At 49.5% G+C, this 27,455-nt stretch overlaps 8 protein-coding genes across 8 annotated transcripts; 6 read left to right on the plus strand and 2 right to left on the minus strand.

Annotated features, from left to right (window-relative positions):
* Window positions 1-181: 181 nt before the first annotated feature.
* AO090023000362 (uncharacterized protein) lies at window positions 182-2,602 on the minus strand (the record flags this gene model as incomplete). The annotated part of the gene is made up of 3 exons (XM_023235563.1): window positions 182-717; window positions 784-835; window positions 908-2,602. The coding sequence occupies 3 exons, from the start codon at window positions 2,600-2,602 to the stop codon at window positions 182-184; spliced, it is 2,283 nt and encodes a 760-aa protein (XP_023090573.1).
* Window positions 2,603-4,355: 1,753 nt separating this feature from the next.
* AO090023000363 (uncharacterized protein) lies at window positions 4,356-5,562 on the plus strand (the record flags this gene model as incomplete). The annotated part of the gene is made up of 4 exons (XM_001820870.1): window positions 4,356-4,636; window positions 4,698-4,901; window positions 4,953-5,375; window positions 5,433-5,562. 4 exons carry the CDS (start codon window positions 4,356-4,358, stop codon window positions 5,560-5,562), a joined length of 1,038 nt encoding a protein of 345 aa, XP_001820922.1.
* Window positions 5,563-6,314: 752 nt separating this feature from the next.
* AO090023000364 (uncharacterized protein) lies at window positions 6,315-9,047 on the plus strand (the record flags this gene model as incomplete). Its single annotated transcript, XM_023235564.1, has 7 exons — window positions 6,315-6,474; window positions 6,532-6,588; window positions 6,643-6,772; window positions 6,850-7,048; window positions 7,129-7,542; window positions 7,603-8,255; window positions 8,966-9,047. The coding sequence occupies 7 exons, from the start codon at window positions 6,315-6,317 to the stop codon at window positions 9,045-9,047; spliced, it is 1,695 nt and encodes a 564-aa protein (XP_023090574.1).
* A 2,998-nt stretch (window positions 9,048-12,045) lies between these two features.
* Window positions 12,046-14,524, plus strand: AO090023000365 (glycoside hydrolase family 55 protein; the record flags this gene model as incomplete). The annotated part of the gene is made up of 2 exons (XM_001820872.1): window positions 12,046-12,843; window positions 12,893-14,524. 2 exons carry the CDS (start codon window positions 12,046-12,048, stop codon window positions 14,522-14,524), a joined length of 2,430 nt encoding a protein of 809 aa, XP_001820924.1.
* A 404-nt stretch (window positions 14,525-14,928) lies between these two features.
* Window positions 14,929-15,571, plus strand: AO090023000366 (RNA recognition motif domain-containing protein; the record flags this gene model as incomplete). Its single annotated transcript, XM_001820873.3, has 4 exons — window positions 14,929-14,954; window positions 15,069-15,141; window positions 15,231-15,337; window positions 15,400-15,571. The coding sequence occupies 4 exons, from the start codon at window positions 14,929-14,931 to the stop codon at window positions 15,569-15,571; spliced, it is 378 nt and encodes a 125-aa protein (XP_001820925.1).
* A 2,131-nt stretch (window positions 15,572-17,702) lies between these two features.
* Window positions 17,703-19,027, plus strand: AO090023000367 (glycoside hydrolase family 18 protein; the record flags this gene model as incomplete). Its single annotated transcript, XM_023235565.1, has 4 exons — window positions 17,703-18,053; window positions 18,099-18,684; window positions 18,742-18,835; window positions 18,895-19,027. 4 exons carry the CDS (start codon window positions 17,703-17,705, stop codon window positions 19,025-19,027), a joined length of 1,164 nt encoding a protein of 387 aa, XP_023090575.1.
* Window positions 19,028-22,321: 3,294 nt separating this feature from the next.
* AO090023000370 (acyltransferase family protein) lies at window positions 22,322-23,665 on the plus strand (the record flags this gene model as incomplete). Its single annotated transcript, XM_001820875.1, has 1 exon — window positions 22,322-23,665. One exon carries the CDS (start codon window positions 22,322-22,324, stop codon window positions 23,663-23,665), a length of 1,344 nt encoding a protein of 447 aa, XP_001820927.1.
* Window positions 23,666-23,830: 165 nt separating this feature from the next.
* Window positions 23,831-25,310, minus strand: AO090023000371 (uncharacterized protein; the record flags this gene model as incomplete). Its single annotated transcript, XM_001820876.3, has 2 exons — window positions 23,831-25,206; window positions 25,259-25,310. The coding sequence occupies 2 exons, from the start codon at window positions 25,308-25,310 to the stop codon at window positions 23,831-23,833; spliced, it is 1,428 nt and encodes a 475-aa protein (XP_001820928.1).
* Between the last annotated feature and the right edge of the window lie 2,145 nt (window positions 25,311-27,455).

The raw sequence follows: 27,455 nt of genomic DNA on the forward strand, positions 1-27,455 counted from the left end.
GCTTCAATACGTCCGTCTTTACCTTTAAAAAAAGCTTGAGAACAGGCCTCTCTATTGGCGACTGTATTATGAGCCTGGGGTGACCTAAAATGAGGCATGAGAATTGGTGACAGAACAATCGAATAAATCTTGTATCTCTCTAAAGCGGTTATATATGACAGGTTGCTAGAAATAGATTGGTCTATGCAGGCTGTGGTCCATCGAAGTATAGCATCCAATTCCACAAATCTTCTACATTGTAGCCCTCAAAGGGAAATAGTCTGTCTACCTCATTCAAGCCATCACCGGAGGGGGCCAATTGATCTATCAAGGAGCCAGTATCGTGAAGAGCTGTATCGCCCTGCTGGTAGTGAGGCTGATCCTTGCCCGTTGCCGTTGAATAATCAAGCAAACCCCCTCTCGGAGCATGGTCTGGAGGACGTGCTACAATATGAGCTTCTTCACTACATGCTGCATACCCCATGTGGCTCACAGGTGGGGCACTATCGTCGTATGTGGCAGGGGTTAGGACGCTATGGGGTATTGGATAGTTTGATGTGCTATGGGATATGGCGATATTCGATGTAGGCTGTGGGTTGCTATTCCGTGGTGGCCATATTGGGGCCTTCAGTGGAGGTTGATCCGATTGATGCGTTGTGGCTAAAGTGTGCCTTCTTTCTGCATATGGGGACGAAACACGGTGGTAAAGGACTATCTGGTCGTACATGGCAGCTAGACCTATTTATGGCATGAGGTCAGTGTGTTTACATTGACTATAGAGACATCATTGGGTGGAGAGCATACCCTCCATGAATCGCGGGTCTGAATTACAACGGGCTAGCTGCTGACTGCAGTTCTCGAGACATAGTTTCAGGAGCTATCGATCGTAAGCAGGAAAGTCTGTGAATAGCAGAGTAACGGTTCTCACCTCAAGGTCCATGGTCTGAAGGCGAGATTTCGGGTTTTTGATCAGATGGATAGCGAGAACAATACACGCCAGTAACGAGGACCCAGCTGGAATTAAACGCGAAGCTGTCCCCCTCTCGGACAGTTCGATGGTCAACTTAGCCATTGCTCGGGCACTGTTAACACAAATAGACTCTCCATTACGCAACCTAAATTTAGATGGTTCATCGGAGCAGTGTTTCTCTATTTCTGCGTCAAAGCTCGCTGTCGGCGCTATCAGCGCGGCACGGTGAAGGGCAATAAGAGTTTCGTGGAATTGCATGGATAAGTATGCAGCCATGTGGTATTCTTCTTCAGGGCAGAAGATATCGCTCCCTGGTCGCAGATCGGGGGGGATAACATTGGCCCATGAGAGTAGCAGCCGGTCCAGTCGGGCAGTATCCAGAAGTATATGTCGCACATTTCTCGAGCCAGGATGGTAGTTGTAGATATGCTGACTGATACTTCCTTGATATTCAGCTAGCCCTAGATTCCATTGCAGGTAAGGTGAATGGCAATTCAAACTGCCAACGGGATTGACGTGTTCGACACTAATGGATGAAGGGCGACCGCATGCTAATTGCATCATCCTTTCCAAGCAGCAGCAAACTGCCCAGATCTGAGTTGGAAGATGCCTTTCATCATGTGAGTTATTGGATGTGGCCAGCGCGGGCCCTGTCTGGGGTCGGTGGATTCCCAGTGTGTATGCGATTCGGATCGCCATGCCTAAGGTTTGCCACGCCAGTCCCTCCTGATTTCGACCTCTATACATCAGCGTCAGAACCAGTAGGGCCTGCACTGTGGGTAGATATGGTATTGCGACGAGATGAGATACGAGCCCGGCCGCCGCTTGAAGATATTTCTCCCCGGCTTCGGTCACACTTTGAGCCTCTTCGTCCGACCCCAATCCTACGACAAGGTAGACAAGCACGAGTACAGGAACATTATCCCGAGGGAGGTGCCTGTAATCGGCGATCGTGGCAAGCTGCGCCATACTTTCGCGAAACGCATGAGGTGAGAAGATGGGATATGTAGGGTGAATCCGGGCCAGGTATATACGCGCATAGCGATCGCGAGAATCTCGATCAGGCAAGGGTGGTAGAGATAAAGTCAATGGTATGTCCAGCTCCTCCGCATGTCTCATGCCGTGACTAAAAGAAGCCGACACTGGCTTTAACCGTGCAGCTTCAAAGTAAACATCTAAGGATTTGGCAAGACATTGCGAGCTGCTGCCACCCAAAATTTTCATCCGATTCGTTCCACGCTCCACATTGAGCGACGTGTCGAAAGGCTGATGAACTGGAGAAAGTTCGCTGAGCTTTTCATCTGCAAGGTTGTCCTCGACAGATGGAGAGGGCTGCTGACCCTCTTGCGATTGAGGTTGCTGCTGGGGAGATGTGTTCGGCGGCGAGTTTTGATCATTTTGGTGACACGCTGTCTCTTTGTGCGATCCATCACATTGCGTTACTCCGTGCCCATTGATCTTCTCAGGCATCTCAAGCCATTCTCTCACTCCTGGCACCCCAGGGCGTTGGGGATCAGTCGTCACGCAAATCTGATTCCGTACTCGACAATTGCGACACTTTGGATATTCCGCGTCGCACTTCACTTTTCGCTGTCGACAAATATTACATGCCATCGACAACCGAGGCCGCTTGGCAGCGGGTGGTCGGTCCATCATGAATCTCTGCGCCGTATCCTAGAGGGGACAATGATTCTCCAAGGCATATTGGTGGCCTATTCATGATAGAGACTACCCAGTCGCGACTATTAGCATTGGCATGAAGAAGCAATCCGTGTGACCATTGCTACACCTTCGCGTGAGTACGCGACATGACGATAGCGAGGAGCAACGGCAATGCACGTCTTGGTAATCGCCGGTTCACGATTGGAATCCCCACCACAGAAGCGGGGGATTAGAGTAAAATGCGGGGGAACCTGACGCAGGATCTTGGCTAGGAGCTATGGTCCTGAAGCGAGGAGATTGCTCAAATGCCGATCTCGCCAGGAATTTACCCTAGCGTTGGTTGTGGCAAATGACCTCGGATAGCAGTCCTCCACATTTGCCGAAGCTATCTCGGCGCCAATCGGTGCGCTTCATTTCAAGAGGCGTGTAATATCTTGTGGGTACAATTTCGACGGACTATGGGTGTCAGCCTGGTGTTTGCTGCTGGCTCTATACTCTTGGCAAGACGAGACCATTGATGCGCTTTCCTGAGAGATGGTCCAAGTACAGTCTCAATATAAACTCGCGACAGGTTCTGATCGCTGTCGCTCGCCAAGCGATGACGGGTACTATCACTTTCACTTTCCCACGCCCTTCACCATGCATGCATCCACCTCGCTCACCAAATTTGCTGTTCAGACATCACTAACAGTCTTGATATGCGGCCCATTTTACCTACCCTACACTAAATCTAAAGAGCTACGGCAAGCTCGAGCAACAACAGGAGGTATTAAGGCCCAGGGTCCATGTGCCGATTTCAAAGCCAATGAGCTGATTTGTCATTGACTATGGGGACAGGGAATGGCTGTCAACAAGACATCTAGGCCCTCGCAGTTAGGGCACCTCCACCTTATTCCACGTGACAGGCAGGAATAAGCCGAATTCCTTCGATACCAATTGGTGTTTCTTAATTGTGCGCTACAGTCTGGTTATGTGCTTTTATATGTCAGCTCGGGTTTATCTTTGTGTCTAAGATATGATAGTTTCAGTGTATATAGTTTACAAAGCGAACAGAATTGAGCTACTGGAAGGAATACAGGAAGAGGCGCAGAAAACCGTATACATAAGCATAAACAAGGAAAGATCAATTCGTAGCATTGAGAAGTACATATTCTAAGCCATATCACAGGAAATCCAAGTGGTCAGATGTCACTTTTACCGTTCATTCTGTACCTTCTTCTCATTTCCCCAGGATCTTCAGCCATTCCAGCCGCCAAGAGCAACAGTATGACGCTAGGCTTCATTTACTGTGCTTTCAGGGATGGCCTCGCCTGTACTAGTTGCGTACTACTGCCACTAGGGTTCTCGGCTTGTCCCAGGTTTGAGGCCACTAAGGACACAGTACTGGGTAAAGTTCGGTGGAATATGGGGGTGGCTCAGTACTGGTCACGTAGTCAAAACCCGCCGAGAGCTAAATTAGCCTCCGAGCGTCTTCGGAGCAGGCCGACACCAAAAGTTCACCCACAACCAAGTACTCAAAGTGAGCCATGAATTAGCAAGACTCCTCCCGGCGTGCTCGGCGCTTGTCCCCGCACTATTCGCCGAAGGAGCGCTTCGATGATTGTTAACATGGTGACCGGTTAAGGGCTCAGTTACTTAAGTGTTCTCAAAATGCCCCGTCAAATTGAATCAGCAAGTGCATCACAGTCCTCGGAGCAGTATCGAATACCAAGTATTGTGAATTTTGAAAGAAAATCTTTGAACCATGTCCACCACCACTACTGAGATCCAAGAAATTGCCGAAGCAACCCATGAGTCCTTTACCATCAAGGACTTGGTTGACTTCAGCGGCCGTACATACGGTGATTGGCGTGATGAATTCCACCGCAATGGCTGTGTTGTCCTGAAGAATGTAATCAGCCCGGAGCGTGCGAAATACTATGCCGATAAGCAGATTGAATGGTTGAAGAACTTCGAGCTTGGCTTTGATGAGAACGATGAGAGCACCTGGACCGCAGAGCATCTACCAGTAAGCTTCAAGGGAGGGTACGCAATCCACTATCTCGGACAGACCCGGGGAAAGTATCTAACTAATATTCATTGCTAGAATGTATTTTGCTTACGGCTCCACTCATGAGAAGAGTGTCTGGGAAGCACGCACCGAGCCAGCTATCATTGAAATTTTCGAAAAGCTATGGGAAACGAAGGAGTTGCTTTGCTCCTTCGACGGTATCAACATCTCCCTCCCGCGCCGAAAGGATCTCAACTGGAGCCCATGGCCGCACTGTGATCAGAACCCAAATCGGAAAGGGTTTGTATCCTACTCACTGTCGTAGTCGTGCATATGCTAATGTTTCTCAAGAATGCAAGCTGTTCAAGGCCTTATTAACTTTGCCCCCAATGGCCCCAAGGATGGCGGTCTGATGCTGATGAAGGGATCTGCCAAGCTCTTCGATGAGTTCTTTGCTCAAAAGCGAGATCAGTATGATCATGAAGATGCCCCACCCCCGGAGCTGAAATACATGGACCTCTTCCTATTCCATGAGAAGGATGTGAAGTGGTTTGAAGAGCGGGGGTGCGAACTCATCAAGGTCAACCTGGAACCCGGTGATTTTGTCCTCTGGGATTCCCGAACGATGCACTATGCTTGCTTCCCCGAAGCCGATCAGATCCGTCACGCACAGTATATTTGTATGACTCCCAAACGCTTTGCCACCGAGAAGGCATTGGAGTTGAAGAAGACCTGCTTCGAGAACTATCTGGGCACTACCCACTGGCCCCATTGGTGAGTCTCCTCCATCATGGCACGAAATTACGCACAGCTAATACATGGAAACTATAGCAACATCCGTCCAGCGGCGGAGAAGCCCATGAGAGATGGCAAGGTGTGCCCGAAGGACCGAAGTGAGCCATTTGAGAAGCCGGTGTTGACCGACGCGGTACTGAAGCTGGCAGGAGTCAAGCCGTACTGAATGTATTGATGTCTTATGTATTAGTCTTCTGGAATTGATAGTTACAATGTTATGGTCACCGTTATGATTTCAACTACGTTCGAAGTCTCACATGGTTAATTTCATGATACGTAATATGTTAGGGATAAGGTATTCAAGGCGCGACCTTGATGTCCATGGCATTTTGGTCGAGTGGGATTGAGATAATACGATATACCCTCACAAACACAAATCCACTCGATTATAGCTTCATCACCCTTTGAACTTCTTCTCCTCATTAAACCACGATGGATTATATGAGGCGAATAGCTTCAAACACGTAGTCAAAGACCCGACAATACGTGTTTCGGTTCTCTGGGTTCCAGAGGAAAGAGGAGAGAGTCCAGCGCGATCGACAACTTCGGAGGGATGCGAACCAATGCCTGCCTCACTCGGGGGAGAACGAGGTGGCAACCTTAGTGGCCGAACATTGGCAAGATGGCTTCGGCGGGGTCTTTAGACTTAAACCCCCGGAAAATGTGGGGGGCCCGGGGTAGCTGCTTGTCGCCGTGGCAGGAATTCGTCAACCTTATTTACTTTTTGTATGTATGGCATTCGTTGCTGTTTCCATATAAACATTGGATGTTGTTCACATACAGTGGGCTCTCCACTGCAGAACCTGGGGCACTATCACTTTGCCCTTTGCCCTCGACCCCAGTTCACATTACTCTTTCCTCGTTATCTTGAGCGTTTGGTCTTGAATTCGAGAGTCTTCAGGGCACATTGTAGCTACCATGTCTCAGAAAGACAAAAGCTCGGTTGGTCATGTGGAGGACATTGAGGCAGTTGAGACTGGCCAAATGAAGAAGCACGAGGCTACCAAGGTGATGGGCACGGTGAAGTTGACCGAAGGCAGCATCATCTACATCCCGACCCCAACCGCCGATCCTCAAGGTAAGTCGTCTCAGTCCTGCTGATGCATTGCACTATCTGACAAGATCACTTTTTCAGACCCATTGAATCTGTCCATGCTTCGCAAGATCACCATCCTCGTCGTCATATCAATTTGTAGGCTGCCTACTTTGACCTGAGCCTGAATCTCGACGTGCTAATTCCATTCAGTCTCATGCCTCGGTCTTTCTCTTGTGTCGGGATTTGGCGGGCTGCTAGGCTTCTATATTCCTCAATATGAAGAGGTGGGGGTAACCTATAATGGAATCACTTACCTGATGACCTACCCAACTCTGTTCATGTATGGGATACTTTGCCATTCCAGTATCCACCTGGATTTCATCTTGCTAAGGAGTGTCTAACGGGTCTGTATTACAGGGGGATTGGTAACTTGATCGGAATGCCTCTAGCTATTGGTGTTGGGCGCCGTGTGGTTATGCTGGCTTCCACTGCTATTCTTGCAGTCGGGGCTATTTTATGTGCAACTGCAAAGACGTACGAGTGGCACTTTGGCGCAAGAATCCTGGTTGGCCTCGCTGCGGGTCAAAGTGAATCGATTGTTCCCATGATCTCACAGGTGAGTGTTGCACCCTTTTCAATACTTCATATATTATTTTAACTAGCACAATTTTTTGTTCCTGTTTGACAAATGCGCAGGAAATATTCTTTGTGCATGAACGCAGTAGAGCTCTCATGGGTCAGCAGGCTATTCAAGTCTGCCTTACTACGGTATGGGTCCTGTTCGCCGGTCCTATCGCGGAGGCCATCACCCCCAAATGGTGGTATGGTCTTGGTGCCGTCTTAGCTGGGGCTCTATTTGTCGGTACATTCTTTCTCTTACCTGAAACTAAGTACGAGCGATCTTTGTCAGCGTACCAGGAAGAGTCTTCGTCAGGTGATGAGGTGCTTACTGAGGGCTTTGACGACAACAAACCAAACCATCCGGAGGCAGTACCTTGCACCGAGCGTCCAGAGCTCGATTTTGTCAACTACTCTCCGCGCACATTCAAGTCTGATCTACGCCTGTGGAATGGCAAGCCGGAGTGGTTCAAAGTATGGGAAGTGCTGAAGGTATGTTATCATCATCAAAGCTAGCACTTCTGTCAGTAGTAACCCTAACATTGTACGCAGCAAACAGCGGAGCTTCTCCTTTTTCCGAACGTACTTTGGGCTCTCCTCCTCAACGGCTTGGTGATTGGTGTCAACGTAGCCATTGGAACGACCTACAGCACCATCATCTCTGCTGCGCCCTACAATTGGCCCAACAGCAGTGCTAGCTACATCAACTGTGGACAGATCGTGGTCGCCATTGTCGCCCTTCCTCTCCTAGGTCATAGTTCAGACTGGCTGGTGAAGTTCCGCGCAAAGCGGAACAACGGTCTTCACGAGCCCGAGACTCGTCTGATTCCACTTATATTGCCAGCTGCGATAGGCACGTTTACCAGTTCTTTATACGGTGAAGGGGGAGCCCATCCATATGATTACCACTGGTTTGTTTACGCCTGGGCCGTAGCGGCATATTATTTCTGCTTCGTCGGCGTCAATATTGTTACGATCACCTACTTGCTGGATAGCTACCTGGCGCGTGCTGGTCCACTGCTGGTGATTGTCTGTGCTTTCCGAGGTATCACTTCCTTTGGAACCAGTTATGGTACCGCTCCTTTCATCGAACTGCATGGTTATGATGGCACCTTCAACACGTTTGCTGCACTCACCGGGTTTTTGTCTCTGATAGGCATCCCGATATTTATCTGGGGGAAGCGCATTCGGGCTTTTACTGGACGGTTTGCTAAGGACAAAACCAATTGACCGCGAGAGTGGAGGATTTGATACGCCATTTGCTCTCTGATGCTAGCACTGTTATGGCCATGTTTCCATGTCTGGAGGCCGTTAGACTATACTTGAATTTTCGTTATTCATTTGCTATTACCTCTGGTCATATGATAGGTCAGGAGTATAGCATAACTTACGCACACTACACGATTCCTGACTCATAATACATTGAATGTCACATATGATTCAAGCCTCCCCCAGACAATATTAATCTAGATTACACTAAAGTCGTCCAGAGCTAGCACGGATTCTGATCATACTGCGCATTCAAATCCTTGCTAATGATACCCGCGTCGACAGCCTCTGTGATTATTTCAGTTAGCACCACCACTCTCTATCAATGGTAAGATAAGAACATACTCTGATAATTCCACTGCTCAATATTGGGCACGGTATCCGTCTTCCACGACCAAAAGACCCACCCATCAAGCGCCTCATACTGTCTCTGCTGCGCCGAGAACCACTTCGAGTACGACTTCGCATGATCGCCGGTCATGGGCAGGAAGTTATCACCTGTATTATCAAATGCCAGACTCCACTCTCCTACAACCTTCGGACTAACATTGGACGTGCGATTATCACCGCATGCATCCGTAATCATATCATCTATCGTCTCGGCGTTGCGAACTAGATAGATCTCGTAATTGTGATCATCGAACAGAAGCTTCTCCTTCTGTGTATCATTGAGAGAGCGAGTAGGGTTACCACCTGAGTCCCATTTGTCGTCCTATATACTTCATTAGCTTCCCCATGAAATAGTCCAATAAGACCAACCATACCATGAGAGTAACATGCAACGCATCCGCGTCCGAAACACCCAAGACCGATTCCTTCGCGCGAATGCGATCAATAGCCGACGGATAAAAATGCTCAACCATCCAGTTCGTGTCCGCGTTCTCCGTATTCTGGAGAGGCTCGTTGACGAGTTCCAGGGCCCCGACATTTTTGAACGCGGAGCGATTGTTGTGGATTTGCTCTCGTATCCATTCGTAGAACTTGTATGCTCGTTCGGCGTTGTCGTCGCTTTGGTAGAATTGCGGTGGGTCTACGTACTACATACAAGTTAGGATATGCTCAACTAGAATGGCTAAATGGAAATGAATGTAACAGGCAGTCCCCTACCCGACCGGTAAAAGGTTGATTCGGCTCCTGAGCCCCCGGTAGCCCGTGGAGATCAATAATTATATACATATCGGCGTCGGACGCCCATTGGCAGACGTTGGTTAGATCTTCGATTGAGTTGTTGCGTGGGTAGTACTCGGTATCATTGATTAGGTCTTCGTACATCCAGAAGCCGACTGGGATCTGTGGGTTGTGTCAGATACAGAGTACATTCTTATTATGACTGTATTACATACGCGGATAGTGTTAAGACCATATGATACCATCCGAGTAATATCATCCTTAGTGATCCACGTTTGCCAATGTGTTTTGAAAGCTGCATTAGCCGCGTCCTGCCCGATACCTTTCACGCAATCCCATTCGCTCTTGTAGTCGCCGCAGCCCATACTAGACCATTCGCTACTAGCCATCCATTTCTCCATGATGAAATGGGATCCCAGATTGACGCCGCGGATCTTCGTAGTGTTTGTATTCGTGAAGGTCGAGAGACTTCGCCCCTGGTCGGTGGGAAGCCAGGCTAGGGCTAATGGGGCAGTGCCCAAAAGCACGATCAATGACTGAAGCCTCATTTCGATCGGATTAAAGTTCCTGGGCGATGTTTACAACATGGTAGGAGTAAGACGGAAATTAGCCTAGATATAAGGCGCTGCACGATCGGATCAGGCTACATTTTCGGACCCCCTTGCACTGGATCGGGCTTAGATAGTGGTCGGCTACAAGAGCACGCATGCAAGGGTTGTTTACAATGTTCGCGGGCGGCGCGTGTCGATCATTGTCCCACTTCGGGAATTGGGGGTGAGGAATCTCACGGCTGTGCTTATCATGGTTACATCGTCTGGAGGAATTTGTATTGTTTCTGAAACTTACTCTGCTTCAAGTGGAAAATGGATCTGATATGCATATTTTATGCAAGGCTTGGGGGCTGTTGTTTTTGTCTTTTGTGCTGCTTGTGCCTCTTTGGCGTCAGTGGCATAATAGCATATCGTGTAAACTAGCTCACTGCGTAACTCCATACTTATTTGTTCAACAGGGCCCATAGCTCATTTGTGTCGCCGCAGGGAAGAATCTGATATATCTATCCGGCAGTTCGCTCCCAGGAATGCGATTGGGATGGCTGATGAAAGGGCTCGGCTTATGTTGGTTGAGCGAGCTAGCCTGGGCTGTTTTTAATCATACCAGAGGACACTAGCGATGGGATAAGATAGTCACAGTATAGCAAGCTGTAGATACTTGCTCATGTCAATCCGCGATTCACATCCTCAGAGTACTGAGCCCTTCGGTCGAGCATTTAGGCTGAACAACTACAACCAAAACACTAGCATACAATCGTATTCATTTAACTAGTTCTGCCTGGCATTCCCTCGCACTGGAAACTGGAAAGTGGATTTTTACATAGGGTTTGTCGGGTTATACGTATGCCAGGCGAAGATATCCCGGCCTTTGGGGTACGTACATATAATGGAATGGCATGGTGGAGCTATTATTTCGTATCTAAAGTAGGGCACAGCAAAGAGACTGTAAGAGTTGCTCCCGCGTGGCTAAGTCGTATAAGTGACCGTTGTACACTTCTAGTTTTTGCAAAGGGCGAATTCTCGGGTTTGGTATCCATATAGATATAAACTAGCATGCCCACGCATTTACAGCCACATTCTTTTTCGTTCAGCATTGGAGTTCTCGAATTGAAGATATATAATGCCAACGGGACTTGGCCAAGATATATAATACATCGGGCGCCTTGGCCGCCTACAGAACCGTTCGAGTCTCATCAAACAGCACTCGCTCTTCGGCACAAGGGGAGGGGAAAATGATACAAATACGAAATAAAAATAAAAATAAAGGATAAAGAAGATAGAATGAGACAAGGTGAAATGTTTCCGACTGCACCTAGCTTTTGCGCAGCGTGATTTTTTTATCACATCTCTCGGTAGTAAACACCATTTTCCCAAAAGGGTATTTGCCCGATGACACTCGACTTAAACCAAACTTGTACGAAGTGACGGTCGCTATCAGGGCAACTAACTGTTCTCAGCTTGGTTAGTACTCAATATTATGAACAATACAAGGGGCGAGCAATAATTCAGACATCGCGTGGCTGCTGGACGGCCCTGATTGGTTCGTAGGTTGAGCCCTAAGTTGATCCTGCATCTCACCAGATCCTATTGGGAAACTAGCGAGATCCCTTAACAAGAAAAGGAAATTAGACGTGACGATCTCTTACTCTCTTGATTCCCAATCACCGGATCACTACCACTTCCTGCAGCCATGTGAGTTTATCACAATTCAGACGCTGCAGAAGATGTCGCAGACTTGCAGCCCCAAAGCGGGTCCACTTTGGGGTGCGCCGAATAGACTAGCGATCTCCGTAGGAGTAGAAGTACCTCAAGCCCAGGCACAAGGACCATCAGTCTAGACCTTGCTTACACACGACCCGCTTGTCTCGTTCGTTCTCGTAGTGGTGGCCGATATTGTGACAGCTCAGCTGCGGCGGGTCATATATAGCAGACGCCATGGCCCGTTTCAGCTGTAGGTCAATTTCCACACATCGGGATACTACACCCGTCCGTTCCCTTTTCTTTCGATTGTTTCATTTGTAGCCATAATAGTCATTCATTTCCGAGCATGCGCGACTTCCTCTCCCTCTTAGGGTTGGCCAGCATAATCGCCTCATCTTCCGCTGCCGTCATTCCTTCATCGCTCGCAGCAATATCCTCGTCCATTGGCCAAGTATCTCAGTTTACATCGAGCGACACAACATCCGCGGAAATTCAAAGTGGCATTGACAGTCTAATTGTCGCAGCCAGCGGGACATGCTCAGGCCCTATCCAAAGCGCCCCTACAAGCTACTGGCTCGCTGATCAAGATCACAGCGGGGATGCTCGTGGTTATGCCCCCAATGTAAACAATACGGATTATCCTGTGTGGCGCAACGTCCTGGATTACGGTGCCAGGAACGATGGGTCCGGTAACCAGACATCGAATTTACAAAAGGCCATCAACGACAACGGCTCAGGCGGCAGTCGTAAAAGCAGCGGTGTCACTCGTTATCCTGCGGAGGTCTTCCTCCCCGGGGGAACCTATCAATTAGGTAAAACACTGGAGCTACGCGTGGGCACCATTATAACCGGAGATCCGCTGGATCCTCCAGTGCTGAAGGCTGCCTCGAACTTCGACGGTGATACCTTGGTCCTGGGGTATGACTCCGGCAATGGAAACCCGGAAACCAGCTTCATGACTCTTATGAGAAATGTGGTGCTGGACACCACCGCTCTCAGCGCGAACACAAAGATCACGGCGCTACAGTGGGGTGTAGCGCAGGGCTCCGGCTTGACCAATGTCCAGATTGACATGCCGACCAGCTCCACGGGCCACACCGGCATATACATCAAGGCTGGTTCGACAATTGCCGTTACGGATGTGGTACGTTTGCAGTATTGAGGCTCAGTCGGACCAATACTAACTCAAGTAGCAAATTACCGGCGGTGCTGTAGGTATCAAGAACTCTAACCAACAAGTCAACTTCAAGAACATCTCATTCAAATACTGTACGACGGCATTCGAAGCGGCTGGTGGCCATACGGCTCTACTACAAGGAGCGACATTTGAGACCTGTGGCACCGGCATCAATATGACTAGCAACAGTCTGGGTAGTCTCGTGCTGCTCGACTCGTCTTCTATCAACTCTGGGCCGGTAGTTAGATTCCATGACTCGTCCAATGACAGCGGAAATCGCAATAGTCAGATCCTCATCCAGAATCTGTCGCATGATAACAGCAATGCCATCGCTGTCGATAGTAAAGATAATATTAAATTGGGCGCTGTCTCGCATGTCGACACCTGGGTCTGGGGGAACGTCACCCCGGGTCAGTACGAGAGCGGAATCAGCTTTAGTACCTCGCGTCCGGACGTACTGCTTGCGAATAACGAATACTTCACCAGGGCGCAGCCAACCTACGCCGAATACAGCAATGACCAGATCGTTAATGTGAAGGCTGTTGACGGGTACACCGTCAAGGGTGATGGCTCTACCGACGATAGCGCATCCCTGAACGCTATTTTGGCCAACAATGCGGCAAACTGTAAGATTACCTACTTTCCATACGGCGTATATCTTGTCAAGGATACACTCGTCATTCCTTCAGGCTCTCGAATCGTGGGCGAGGCCTGGGCGGTGATTACCGGTGCGGGAGACGCGTTTAAAGATGCCGGTAGCCCTAAGCCAGTTGTGCAGATTGGACATGAGGGGGATGTTGGTGTGGCTGAAATTCAGAACATGAGATTCAGTGTTGCCGAGATTCTCCCGGGCGCGAAAATTCTCGAGATCAACATGGCAGGCAGTGCACCCGGCGATGTGGCATTGTGGAACACGATAGCCACCGTAGGAGGTACTGCGGAGACCACTATTGCCAACAGTTGCACCGATCAGGATACATCCCAGTGCATGGCAGCATTTATGATCCTCCATCTGACGAAGACGTCGTCCGCGTATATTGAGAACTTCTGGGGATGGACGGCTGATCATAACCTTGACGGTGGACCGATCACGATCATCTCCACGGGCCGTGGTATTCTGGTCGAGGCCACCCAGGGAACCTGGCTTACTGGTACCGGGTCTGAGCATAACTGGTTGTATAACTACAACCTCCATAACGCAAAAAATGTATACGCAGGCCTTCTCCAGTCGGAGTCCCCATATATGCAAGGAGATGGAGCTACACAGACTGCTCCCGCTCCATGGACCGCTGAATCCGAGTTCGGTGACCCGGACTTCTCTTGGTGTGACGAAGATGATCAGAAGTGCCGTACCTCGCTTGCAACCAACGTGGATGGTGGATCGGATATTTTTCTGTATAACTCAGCTGCATGGGCGTTCTTCAACGGGCCCTGGGATGGAACTTATAGCCATCAGTGCAACGGCTCGTGTCAATCCAACATGATGCGCGTGACCAATTCCCCAAGCAACCTGGTGTGGTATTCCATCAGTACCCGCAAGACGGACGTTATGGTCCTGGACGACCAATCGAATCCTATCGAGTACAATCATCCTGGCGGATGGGAAGCGATTATTCAGGCGTACCGGCAATTTACTTGGGCGCAGTAGGTATTATGCATCGTATATAGTGATTCATCTCAATGTAATTAGAAGAGGATTGTGTTTTTTTTCGAGATTGGGTAGTAGAGTATTCTGTTTGGCAAAAGATGCAAAGCAGCACGTGGTTCCCGTAGATCACTAGTAGTTATGTACACAAGCATGATGAGTCAGGATGTGCGCGCACTGCAGGAATGCCCAACGTGACCTGGGATGATCTCATCACGGGTTGCTACGTGTCGTCTCTTTCGTTCCCGTATAAATATCGGCCACCCCTCCATTACTACCGTCCTTATCCACTTTGCTAAAATTCTGATTTTGTCTCCCCCGCTACCACCAGGTTTCGTCTTTTTTATTTCCCACCAAAACCACAATCAATCAAAGTACTATCCGTACTCCAACAGAAATCCTTCACCATGTCTTCTGCGAAAGTTTACGTCGGGTCAGTTCTTGAATTCAGAAAAATTTTATGAAAAAAATTAAGAAAAAAAAAAAAATCTTAATGAAACAATCACATATGGAATGTTGTCTTACTTATCAAATTCAAAATTAAAAGAAACCTTTCCTGGAACACCAATGATGAGTCTCTCCGTCAGACTTTCTCGGAGTTTGGCAACGTTTTGGACGCTGTAAGCTGACCTTCGCGATTCTATTGATTACCTCTTTTTGCTCTTTCGCTCTTTTGTGAAGTCCCCTGTCGCTAAGTCAAAATTATTAGATCGTCATGAAAGACCGCGAGACCGGCCGCAGCAGGGGATTTGGCTTCGTCACCTTTTCCGCTCAAACGGAAGCTGATGCTGCCATTGGAGGACTCAACGAGCAGGAGTAAGCCTTTCATCCACCCCTGGTCATGGTCATGGGTCGTCTAATCGGATTATGTGATCTAGGCTCGATGGTCGCCGTATTAGGGTCAACTTGGCCAACGCTAGACCCGCCGGCGGATCCCGTAACTACGGTGGTGGCAATGGCTACGGCGGTGGCTACGGTGGTGGCTACAGCCAGGGTGGCTACCAGGGTGGTGGCTACCAGGGTGGTAACTACGGCCAGGGCGACTACTAAACGCAGTCTCCTATATACGTCGAATACCTAGTTGGATGCAGTCACGACTTGATATGATTACTGTGGCGGATGACAATCACCGACCGAGCATAATTGTTGAAGGGAATGAATGATGGAAAGTTGTGTGTCTTGACATGAATGGGCTCAGATATCCGAAGCCACATTATGGCTGATGCCGGAAACCGGCTATGACAATACCAATAACTAGTTTCACGTCGCGTATTATACCCATGAATAATAGGAAATTCTTCATGTGTGCCCTTACGAGGGCACATCTCTAACTTGTCTACTCTCATGTCCCTGTTTAGGTATTAAGTGTCTCGAGGTTATTACATCGTGTTAGTTCGACAATGCAACGGATTCCTTGTGCACCATCACAATGCTGATCATGCGTTAGGGGTCTAACCTACGGTGTGGTCTCCAAGTCGGTGCAATATCCCCATACTGTTATACGATCCCAACCGACAGTGCCCTCTTGATGCCGTTGATAAATGATAGCAGTCTGCACAGTCAACAGCAACAACCTTAATCAAAATCACCAGCCTGCAACCAAAAGCATATAAGCGGGCAGGGATAGCCTGTTGTTGTCACTTCGGTTGACTCCCGCGATAGAAATATAACCCATTGTCCAAAATACTTGCTTCTGATAGAACCAGATGACCCGCACTATGTCTCCAGAACGAACACACTCAGACTTCAAAACGAACAAAACCGAGAGTCACAATGGGTTGCAGTTCACATGTATCTTTTCCTTATCTTCCTTCTCCCCTTGACGATCGAAACGAATGACTTATAGACCTGACCCTCACTTTTGGTTGCTCAAGGATACACTAAACCCATGTCCCGTCGGCTTTGCATAGTGCGGGGATTGGTATATCCTGAACATGCTCGCACAACCATACTCCGGGGTGTTTCAAGTGACGATTAAAATCCATGGATTCCCGGGAACGGGTCCAGACGCCTCCATAAGAAGGAAGCCCGATAACAAGCCTGTCGCTGCGTGTCTCATGCGGAGAAAGAGGGCGTTAACACACGAAGGTGTGGGCCTATTGCCAAGGGTACATTCTTATTGTACATGCCTAACGAGGCGCCGTTTCGTGCAACCAAATAATGACACACATATTCCATCCTCTCTTTCTTTGTCAGGGACTATCAACGACCGGGTCAGTCACTTTGTTACACGATCGGTCCTGTAATCTCTTTGACTCCACGTGTATGGATCATTTGACTGTTGGAATATAAGTGTGGACGGTACCTATCCTAGCCATAAGACGCTAGAGATCCAATGATCTGCGGTGCTGAAACGCCGTATATGGATTAAACACGATGCTAACCGCCTAGTCAACAGTCTCATCAGTATAGATTGTTATTCATGTTAATACGAAGGGTCATTGGCTCGATAACGATGCGAGATACTCGTGCCTTCAGCTAGTTTAAAAATTTCAGCCAAACAGATCCCTTCGCTTGTCCTACCGCACCAACTGGACGCTCATAGGGCCTCATCAGCAGCCCGAAATGAAGGGATGGCAGTATATGTCTCGTAGTACAGAATATGTTCTGCCTGCGGGGTTTATAGATAAAGCTCATAAAAGGTATATCAGTCGCTGTCTCCCCCAAACCTGAGATTGCCTCCTCAAGGCCCTCTGAAAGTCTGCGACTTCGAGGGAAATATTCACTTCTTACGTTCTTTTGCAAGGACCCTGTTTGGTCATGTCGCTCCTTCTACAATATTTGATTACTTTTCTCGTACTCCAGGGAGTTCTAGAGGTTGCTGGCAACCCCATTAAACATAACATCCACGAGAAAGCCCTGCGTCGTCGACTTAGCTTTGGTCATTCTGTCGGGCGCAGTGTGGCTGAGTGTGGTGCAGACGCTGCTGTACCAGGTGCTACTTGCCCTGACAATGCCTGTTGTTCGTACGTCAAGCATTCTTCCTTGTCATGCATATGAGTAACTCCAGGAACACAGCAAATGGGGCTTTTGCGGCACGAGTAGTGAGTACTGTGGTACTGGATGCCAATCCAACTGTGCCCTACCAAAGGACACGTCAGGTCATCAACCGGATACTTTTCAGCAAGGCCAACCGCAAACCACCCAAGTCCCTGCTCCATCAAGTAAAGGACCATGCAGAATGTCAAGCTCCCCGATAATTTCCCAGCCAACTACTCACCCGACACCCGTGCCCAGTACTCCATCGAGTACTCCCCCTATCGCTCAACTAACACCGGGCAACTCAGGAGACAGTACTGGTAAGGTTATCGCGGGTTACTGGCAGGGATGGAACATGGGCAAGCCCTGTGCTACCATGAAGCCGGAGGAAATCCCCGTGGAATCACTCACGCATCTCATCTTTTCATTTGGATTCCTCGCCCCGAATACCTATAAAGTACTACCCATGCCAGATACCGAAGAAGGCTTGTTCAGGCAGGTCACGGATGTCAAAAAGAAGAATTCGAATTTGAAGGTCCTTGTTGCTCTTGGGGTAAGATTCCCTTCAACTCCATGCTCCTTGCTGACCGTCCTTTAGGGATGGACACATACTGACCCCGGGCCATACCGCGAGGTATTTACTACCATGGTATCCTCGTCCGCCAATCGACAAATGTTCATCACAAATCTGTTTAGCTTTCTATCTCAATACGGGTTCGACGGTGTTGACATCGATTGGGAATACCCTGGAGCCGAAGAGAGAGGTGGCCGCCCAACCGACAAAGAGGATTTCACGAAACTTCTGCAGGAGATGCGGCAGCAATTCCAAAACAAATACGTGATAACGTTCGCAGCACCCTTGGCTTCTTATTACTTGCAGAACTACGATCTGAAGAGTGCCTCTGAGGCTGTGGACTGGATTAACGTCATGGCGTATGATATCCACGGCACATGGGAGAGCGACAAAAAGGCCGCCGGGCATACGAACTTGACCGATGTCAACAAAGGGGTAGAGAATTACCTTCAGGCTGGTGTAGCACCAAATAAAGTTGTCTTGGGGACGGCTTTCTACGGTCGCAGCGTAAAATTGGCGAGTGGAGGATGCACACAACCCGGCTGTCCGTTTGTAGGACCGGGAGCTGAGGGACAATGCGTCAAGACTGCAGGCTATTTGTCTTACACGGGTATGTGACAATACCTCACTCCCGCATCACATCTCTAACTTGTACTTTCTTGAACAGAGATACAGGATATCATATCTGGCGGTGCAAAACCGGTGTTTGACCAGGCTGGCTCGGTTCAGCATCTAACATGGGGCGGGGACAATTGGGTCTCGTGAGTTATTCCTTTCCTTTGCGGGGATTTCGATTAATGTCCTGGCTATGATACTCTAGTTACGACGATCCACAGACCATCAAGATAAAAGTGGACTATGCTAGGAGAAAGGGATTACGAGGGCTCATGGCCTGGGCCATAGATATGGACGACGAGCAAAGGAGCATGACCAAAGCTTTGTCGGGTCACTGAAAATTACCCTCTTGTTTTATCTATCGAGACTGTCCGCTGGTTCATTTTTATTCTTCTTCCCACTATTATCGCCGTGTCCAAATGTTGCATTACAAGATGTGGCATATCCAAGTAACACCTGGCCGGATTACACATTTCATGAGTTTATATGAAATCTATCTAACACTTGCCGTGGTGTTTGCTTCTCCGTCGTATCTAGAGTCATCGCTCTACAGTGTGTGTATATCGGCCTCTATTTACACACTTTGATAACAGTAGCTACCTGTCATTTCGCCTGAATTCCCGCCCAGTCAAATGGCCGGTCGCCGATGTCCGGTTCATTAGTCGAAAGGTCATGCACCTGGACGCGATCGCTCTTTAGTTCTTCTTGATTGAAGAAGATATCTCGGATCCTTCGCTTAATGAATTTTCCAGACAGCGTCATTGGTAATTCCTGGTTCTTTCTCACCAGCCGCAGGACCGTGGGTAACTTGTATGCATTCATCTGTCTCTCGACCGCCAACCACCTGCGCATTGCGGAGAGTTCCAGACTATTACCTTCGGGAGTATCATCATTTATAACCACAAGCGCAGCGACGAGCTGGCCGGCAGAGGTATCCTGGATGCCGAGTACGATGGCCTCTGATATAAATGGATGTTTAGCCAGCTCGCTTTCGACCTCCGGTGCGAGGATCTTCCACCCGCAAAATCGAATGACTACAATAGTCAGTTCCGGGACGACTCTTAGTAGAGCGTTACTTACTGTCCTGAGACGACCGACCAAAGATATAAACCAACTCTCCTTCTAGCTTACCCATGTCCCCGGTTTTCCAATATCCCTCGGCATCAAAAATCCCGTTCATTACAGTTGGGTCCTCCGCTATATACCTTCAATGCATCATGTCAGTCTTTTGAAGTATGTAAGGATCGAATCTCTCACCTTTTAAATCTCGCAGGGGATTTGATACATATTTCACCTGCTTCATTAAGCTTTAGATGCACATGGCGACGGACCCGACCACAGCAGTCCTAGTTCTCAGTGTCAGCCAACAGACTGCAGAGTAATCGTCCAAGGCCTACCATAGGGAGATCCACGCCCGAGTCCCAGTCAGCAGCAACGACGAACGCCAACACCTCAGACATCCCATATGCTACCATCAAGGGCTTACCACCCCGCAGCTCCATCCACTCACTCCTCAATTCCGGGGTCACCCTCGCACCTCCAGAGCAGATCAAGCGCATTCCCCTCAGACCTTGAAGAATACGGTCATACCTTCCCGGTGGGCCTTCCTTCCGAACCGCCTCCAACTTCTCTCCGACGGCTTGAAGCCCTGAAGGAACAAGAAACACAGCCGTTAGGCCGTCCTCTGGTCCGGCTTTCTTCTCCCACCGTTCCAACAGCCAATCCGGACTAAACACAGAGCTACAGAATTCAAGACACGCACCGGCCAGAATGGTGTGAAACAGGAACAGCCACCCAGCAGCCCAATGGACCGGAGAAAAATGCGCCCAGGTGTCACTTGGAGTCAAACCGAACAACCTGATGCTGTCTACATAGGCTGTCTCGGCCCCTCGCCGGGAATGAAGAACTCCCTTTGGGGTACCGGTAGTTCCGGACGTGTAAAGAAGCACGAATCCCTTGTCCGCGTTGATCAGGGGTCCTCCTTCCGGTTGCAATGAGAATTTAAGAGTAGCCGGCCTAACTGACTCTGTCACGTTGATGTTCAAGGTTGGAAGACCAGTCAGGTCAGAGATGGCTTTGGCTTTGTCCTTTGTGGCCGGCACCGTGATCGTAAGGACTGCATTGCATAGCCCTAAAAAGTATTTCCCTTCCTCTGGATGGAGCGCCGGTGCTGATGGTTTCACGAAAGTATTAGGATTATGACTCCGTATTACTGGACGGGACTAGCATAATAAATAGCTTACACAGAGGAACAATGACCGCTCCAATGCTGTACAGAGCAAAAGCCAGAACGGCAAATTCATGTCCTGGGCCAACCAGAACACCCACGAAAACGTCTGTATCCACGCCCTTGAGGCGGTCTTTGACCTGTGAGTCAAGAGACTCGAGGATCCGCTCACGTGTGGTCAACACATCGTACAAGAACTGTTCTACAGTAGTTTCGTATCCGTCGGAGAGATCTCGGATGATGGTTTTGGTGGGATGGCTCTTCCATACCTGGAAGAGAAGGGAGAGAAGTGGCTCCCGGGGAACTTGCAGTGACATTTTGGAGACTTTTGAAGATGGGAGAGGGGAGTACCCAAATGAACGGGTTGTTTTTGTTTCACTCAGACTTCATGTGACTGTGGAGAGTTGAATGTAACCCTACGTCTTTAGCGCTTTCAAAATATTATGTTCATATGCATGAGGATGGATATCAAATATATACCGTATCGGGTAAGGATCACTCATTGGCAGCGCCGCTTTGCCACATCAATGGGACAGACATTCTCCAAGGTAAGTCGATATAACAGTACTCCGTATAGGAGATAATGATTAGAAAGCCATGATCGTGTTGAACTGGCCCTTTAGCATTGGTTGAAGAGATATCAACCGTGAGAAGCAATGCCTGGTATTCCATGGATGTGATTGGCCAGGTGTCTGGAAAGTGGGCCTGATCAAATCCTTCAACAGCGAAGAAATCGAGATCGCAGATCCGCCCAAGAGCCGCAATCCTGGCAGTCTCATATCAATCTGGGGACGGATTGTCGTGGTCCTGCCATTCGGCACTTGCTACTTGGCATTGTTCTTTGGTTATTGTCATTCGGAAGACCCATCGGTTGTTCCGCAGGCCTGACCATCACCGATACGAGAAATGTAAGTCAGTGGATACGAAGTATGACAAAACATTGGCTGCAGGGACCACTTAGCCCTAATTTCCCTAAACTAAGAAATTCTAGCAGTGGGCAATCAGGGGCAGTGAAAAGATCAATAAGACCCGTAGTGATGTTAAATTAATCCGAATTAGTCCTGAACTGGTCACTACGGAAATAGTCTGGCGAGAGGACTGGCGATTATTGGTGCCATTACGAGACTAATTCTGCAATATTTGGGGGCCACTGCATAAAAACCCGAGAGTTCAGTTCTAAAAAAAGGAGACTAAACCCAGACTTTCCCCTGGATCCAATTAACGGCTTCTTTCTCAGCCTCACGGCGTGAGATTTAAACCCCTCGCTGGAAGTTTGGACCCTGATGAGTCTCTTCTGATCATCATTCACTCGTTTAAATTATGCCCATGTAAGCTGGCTCAGGAATCCTAGTAACTACACCACTCGTTAAGCGCACCGCAAGGGGAACCATTTCCTCTCTCCATCATGGAGCGCACTAAATGGCTGGACGGCCTGCGAGGCATCGCAGCCGCGATCGTGGCATTCGACCACTACTTCATGGGAGAGGTCTGGCACCCATTCGTGTCCTTCTGGGCAGACCCCCCGGAGGGAAACCGCCGCTTCGTTCAACTGCCTCCCATCCGCATTCTCTTTTCCGCTCATGCGATGGTGACGCTGTTCATGGTAATCTCGGGCTATGCGATCTCCATTAATATCCTGAAAGCCCGACCCAGTCAGCAATATTACACGCGGATCTCCTCCGCCGTCCTGCGGAGGCCATTTCGTATTTACTTGCCAGTTCTGGTCATGGCGACGATCAGTCAACTGCTGTTTTTCTTCAATCTCTACAACTGGACCTTCGACGAGGACCTCCTAAAGGGGCTCGAGCCGTGGAAGGCACCGTGGGCCCACGTTGAATGGCTCTTCCTCTACATGACCGATAGCTTGAACATCATCGCCTTCGCGTACAACGGAGGGTTCAATGGCCAGCTTTGGACCATGCCAGTCGAATTCCGCGGATCCAACGTCGTCTTCGTCCTCCTGGTCGGCCTAGCCGCCTGGCGGCCCAAACTACGGCTCTGGTTTCTACCTCTACTATCTCTCTATTTCCTCTGGTACGGCCTCTGGGATACCTTCGGCTTCATCTGGGGCCTCTTCCTCGCCGAACGTGCAGCAGCAGCAGCCACCCCAGCAACCGGAAACGGCTCGACCCAAACCACCGCCACCGACGATGAGGAGAAACTGCCCTTCTTCCCATTATCGCGCTCCAACTGGAAATCCCACCTCCTCAACCGCAAGAACTTCACCCTCGCCCGCATCACCACCACCATCTCGTTCCTCCTCGGCTACCACCTCCTCTGCCTAGGAGACGACGGCAAGCTAACCCCAGGCTACCAATGGCTCTCCGTCTTCCACCCGGCCAAATGGCACGACGACTGGCAACTCATCCACTGGTGCTGGAAAGTTGTCGGCTCGGCCCTCCTGGTCTACGCGATCGGCGAATCCCCCCTGCTGCAGCGCCCATTTAATACCAGGCCCGTGCAGTATCTCGGCAAGATCTCCTTCTCGCTGTATCTAGTGCACCAGGCCATCTATCATCTGTTGCGCGATCCGCTCAGGAATTATCTCTGGTTACTGGGAAATGGCACGGCGTATCCGGGGAGTGTGGAGGCGGCAGCGACGGATCCGATGTCGTTTCATGTGGCTTGGTGGGCTTCGGGGATTGTGCTGGGGACGGTGGTGGTTTATGCGGCGCATTATTATACGATTTATGTGGATAATAAGTGTGTGGCGTTGACGAAGAGGATTGAGAAGTGGTTGACTTCTTGAGTTTTGTCTTTGTCTTTCGGGTTTCGGATTTGTATGTGAGGGTTTATATTTAATATATTGATATTTTATTTATGATGTGTTCTGTTTTGCTCATTGGGGTATCGTATTGGAGATGTACAACTACGGACGTTATGTACATCGCTAGGATCAGCGAAGCAACAAAAACTACCATAAAGTAGCCTCTGGCGTAGGCACAGCAACCCCCGACTCAGGCACCGCCGGCGTAGGCGTGGGAACCCTCGCCTCCGCAGCCCCAGTAGGCAGGGACTCCAGATCGCCCACAAGAGGCACCATACTCACAGGCGGAATATACCATTCCCGATCACATTCCGTCCATCTCGGGTCGATCTGGGTCATAACACCCTCCGGGATACCCATCCAGGGCATATAATCATCCCGAATCATAGTACACTTATTCCCACCACGGAACGGACACTGCGAGGCGCCCTGGTACTTCTCCCAGGGGATCAGGGACATCGTATAATTCCCGACTTCATGGGGCTGGAACTCATCGTACTCGAAGGGATACGCGGTTCCGATAGTCGGGTATTTGGCGTTGACGTGGCTGCGATAGGAGGATACGGCCTTGGGATCGACGGAGATGATCACGTCTTCGTATTCGCCGCCGCAGGAACCACCGGGGTGGGCGCGTCGGTTGCTGCGGGCGTAGATGCTTGTGAAGGAGACGTAGATGCTGGGTGAGACGAAGGTGTTGCCGTTTACGATGGCTGTGTTGGGGCCTTCTCCGGTGGCTGTTGCGGGGACGGTGCTTCCGTTCTGCAGACAGAGGTCGCCGTTGGTGGTGGTTACGGGCCAGTAGAAGAGGGTTGCGGTTCCGGGGAGAAAGTGGCAGTTTGTGCAGGGGTCCTGCTCTGTGTAGTTCCTTTTCGTGGATGGACAGCTTCCGGGGGCGATTGGGCTGTTGGTATCGCCTGGGGTTGCGGTTGTGATGGAGGCGTAGTAGGCGTCGCGGAGGCTGGTGTAGGTTTGCCAGATAGGGATGCATTCTTCGGTGTTTAGCGAGCAGCTGGGCGTTGGTGATGGGGATCGATAGACTAGGGTTGTGGTGGTTTCGGTCGCTATGAATGAGCTGCAGGGTCCTGTGCCTGGCCAGTATGTGGTCGAGTATTCTCGGGGACCCAGGGCTCGGGGGATCCCGTCACATAGCGTGGTCACTGGGCCTGTGTGGGGGTCGTCCCAGCCTTCGCCCCAGATTTGGGTGTTGCAGGCTCCCGTGCTGGTGGTGTAGGTACTGTAGATGGTGGAAGTGGACGTTGCGCCGAGGGATTCTAGGCCGGTGGCGCGTCCGTCGAATTCGACCCATTCGGCATTGCAGGAGACTGCGGATGCCTCGGGGCCGGTGGTCGGGCCGTAGTAGTAGTTGGTCGATGTTGGCCAGAAAATAGTGGTATCGCATACGCTTAGCCACTGGCTACTTGTTGATGAGGTGGCGCATGCATCGGATGGCGCAGAGATGGGTGTACTACTTGAAATAGTCGGAGTGGGAGTGGGAGTAGAGCTACCATCTTCCCTGGGTATGACTGCGACAGACACTTAGCACTTCTACGGGATAGAGATAGTGGCAGGACAAACCCGGGTTGGCAGCGACAGCTCCTAGAAAGAGCAAAGCTACCCCGAACAGCATTTTGAACCGTACTTGGGATGACGAAATATAATTGCAAGAACGATGGACAAACGAACGAAGAGTCAATATCGGCACCAGAACTCACTTTATAAACTCAATCGGTGACCGTAAAAGTGGAGAGCCCAGAGACTAAAATCTCAGCTCAGCTTTTCACAGCAATAGTGCACAATCAAATGAATTATCTGAGACATATCACGGAAATCTATTGGTCGTGTTTCGAAAACCCATACATAAATCATGCCAAGGACCCTCTGCAATGACACCCTACTGCAGGTGCGATATATCCAGCTTACAATGATTGGTGCAGATGCAGTCAGATTGAAAATCACAGTGATACGGCAAGAACCTAATTCTGGCCAGAGTCCAGACTGTACGTTTTCCAATAATCTTGTGTCTTGGTCTGTGGGCTAGAATTGCCGAATACGAACCCTCATCGACCGGTTGACGGTTCCTCCAATAAGCGGAGAGACACCAAGGGTTTTCTCAAACATCTCCACTACTCTACATGCTGGTCGGCATGCAACTCTGTTCAGCTTGACCTTTTTGGTCTGTTGGATCGTATTCCAGTCATAAGATCTAATGCCCCAGCTAACACGGGAAGACAAACCGGTTGTCTGGAGATCCAGCCGCGTGAAAGGACAATCCCAATGCCAAGAGGGACCCGCCTGGTCCTTATAATTGGAGTGCTTCCTGTGGCATCGCATGATCTATTGCTATAGCACAAGGCACGAGGTGTCTATACTGGATTTGGTATCACATTAGGTGCCGCGTGGCCAGGGGCCAGGAACTAAAATTGTAGGACTAAAAACGATAAAGGTCGGACCTGCAAACCTGTAATTCGAATCCTTTCGTGCCGTGGAGCCAGGAATGGGAAGAGCATAACCTACAATACGATATTAAATAGTTAGCAGATCGATTTGAAAGGTAAGGGATGCGCGAAAGAGTGGGGCACATCGAGCGTAGGACTTATGGTGATTATGGGATGCTGTTCAATGTTGCTATCCATCAGACAGTGTCCATATGAACGAGTATCGTGAGTAGTTCCACTCAAAGTAGCTCCTCATTTCCAAGGCCAACGTCGTAAAGATACACATCCTGATATGGGTGCTGCTGCACTCTGTTTAACAACTGTCATGGCTCGGTATATCTCGCCATCCACGAAATGGATGTTTTGTGGAAAGCAAACAGCTACCAACATGTGCGATTGGATGTAATTTTGCGTCGGAGAGGGATCTGAAAAGATACAGTTAACTCACTGAGATACTAGGTTGCATCCTCTTTCGTTTCCTCCCTAGGGGTTATCCGACTTGCTACAAAAGACGTCCGCATAAGCTCTGAGTACGTCTGTGGACTATATAGTACCCTTGTTTAAGCTCGTTAACCTCAGAAGGGACGCTTTGATGGGCAATTCCCTCCTGGAATGGAAGTGTTGTTCTCTATGGAATTCAGCGATCGTGTTTAAAGTGAACTCGACGACCAAGGCCGAAAAAGTAATCTGGCGTGCGGTTTATCAGTTCCCCAAACCCTACAGCCCTAGATCCGTAGCCTAGAACATTACTGTAAAAGAGGGGCAAACATGCAATATGATGAGGTACGGATGTTTCAACGACACATAGTATCCCGCCTCTTTCACGAAGATGCGAAAATGCAACAACAGGACTGGCCGTGATATGCTCATCCAATATACCACCAGGCTGTTCGCTTTCTCCACCACCCCACATCGTTAGGAACTCTTGCTGGTGGACACTGAAACTTTCATTAATACTCGATCTAGTGTCGTTCACATGTTGAAAGAATAAACACTCTTGAGAATTTATAGTGGCATCCTTATTATCTCAAACGCGATGTCTTCGATCAACGTGGGAGCGACGGGAGCGAATTGCAGCTGAGAAGGACACTGTTTTCGAAAGGGACAAGATGAAATTTGGGAACGAAAGATCTGTACAGAGAGGGAATGTCAGGTTCGTTCACCCTCTTTGCGCAGTCGTGCGAACGCTACAAGAAGGGCACCTGCTCTATGGCCTAATGCCTCAAGATACAGCGCCAAGTTTGTAGATCTCCGGCGAAGGATTGCACCACGACGCCATGCTAAGCTCAGACTCTCTTATGTGGAGAAAGATCGCGATCGGAGATGCTCATGTTAAA

The sequence above is a fragment of the Aspergillus oryzae genome, chromosome 3 (assembly GCF_000184455.2).
Source record: "Aspergillus oryzae RIB40 DNA, chromosome 3".
NCBI lineage: Eukaryota > Fungi > Ascomycota > Eurotiomycetes > Eurotiales > Aspergillaceae > Aspergillus > Aspergillus oryzae.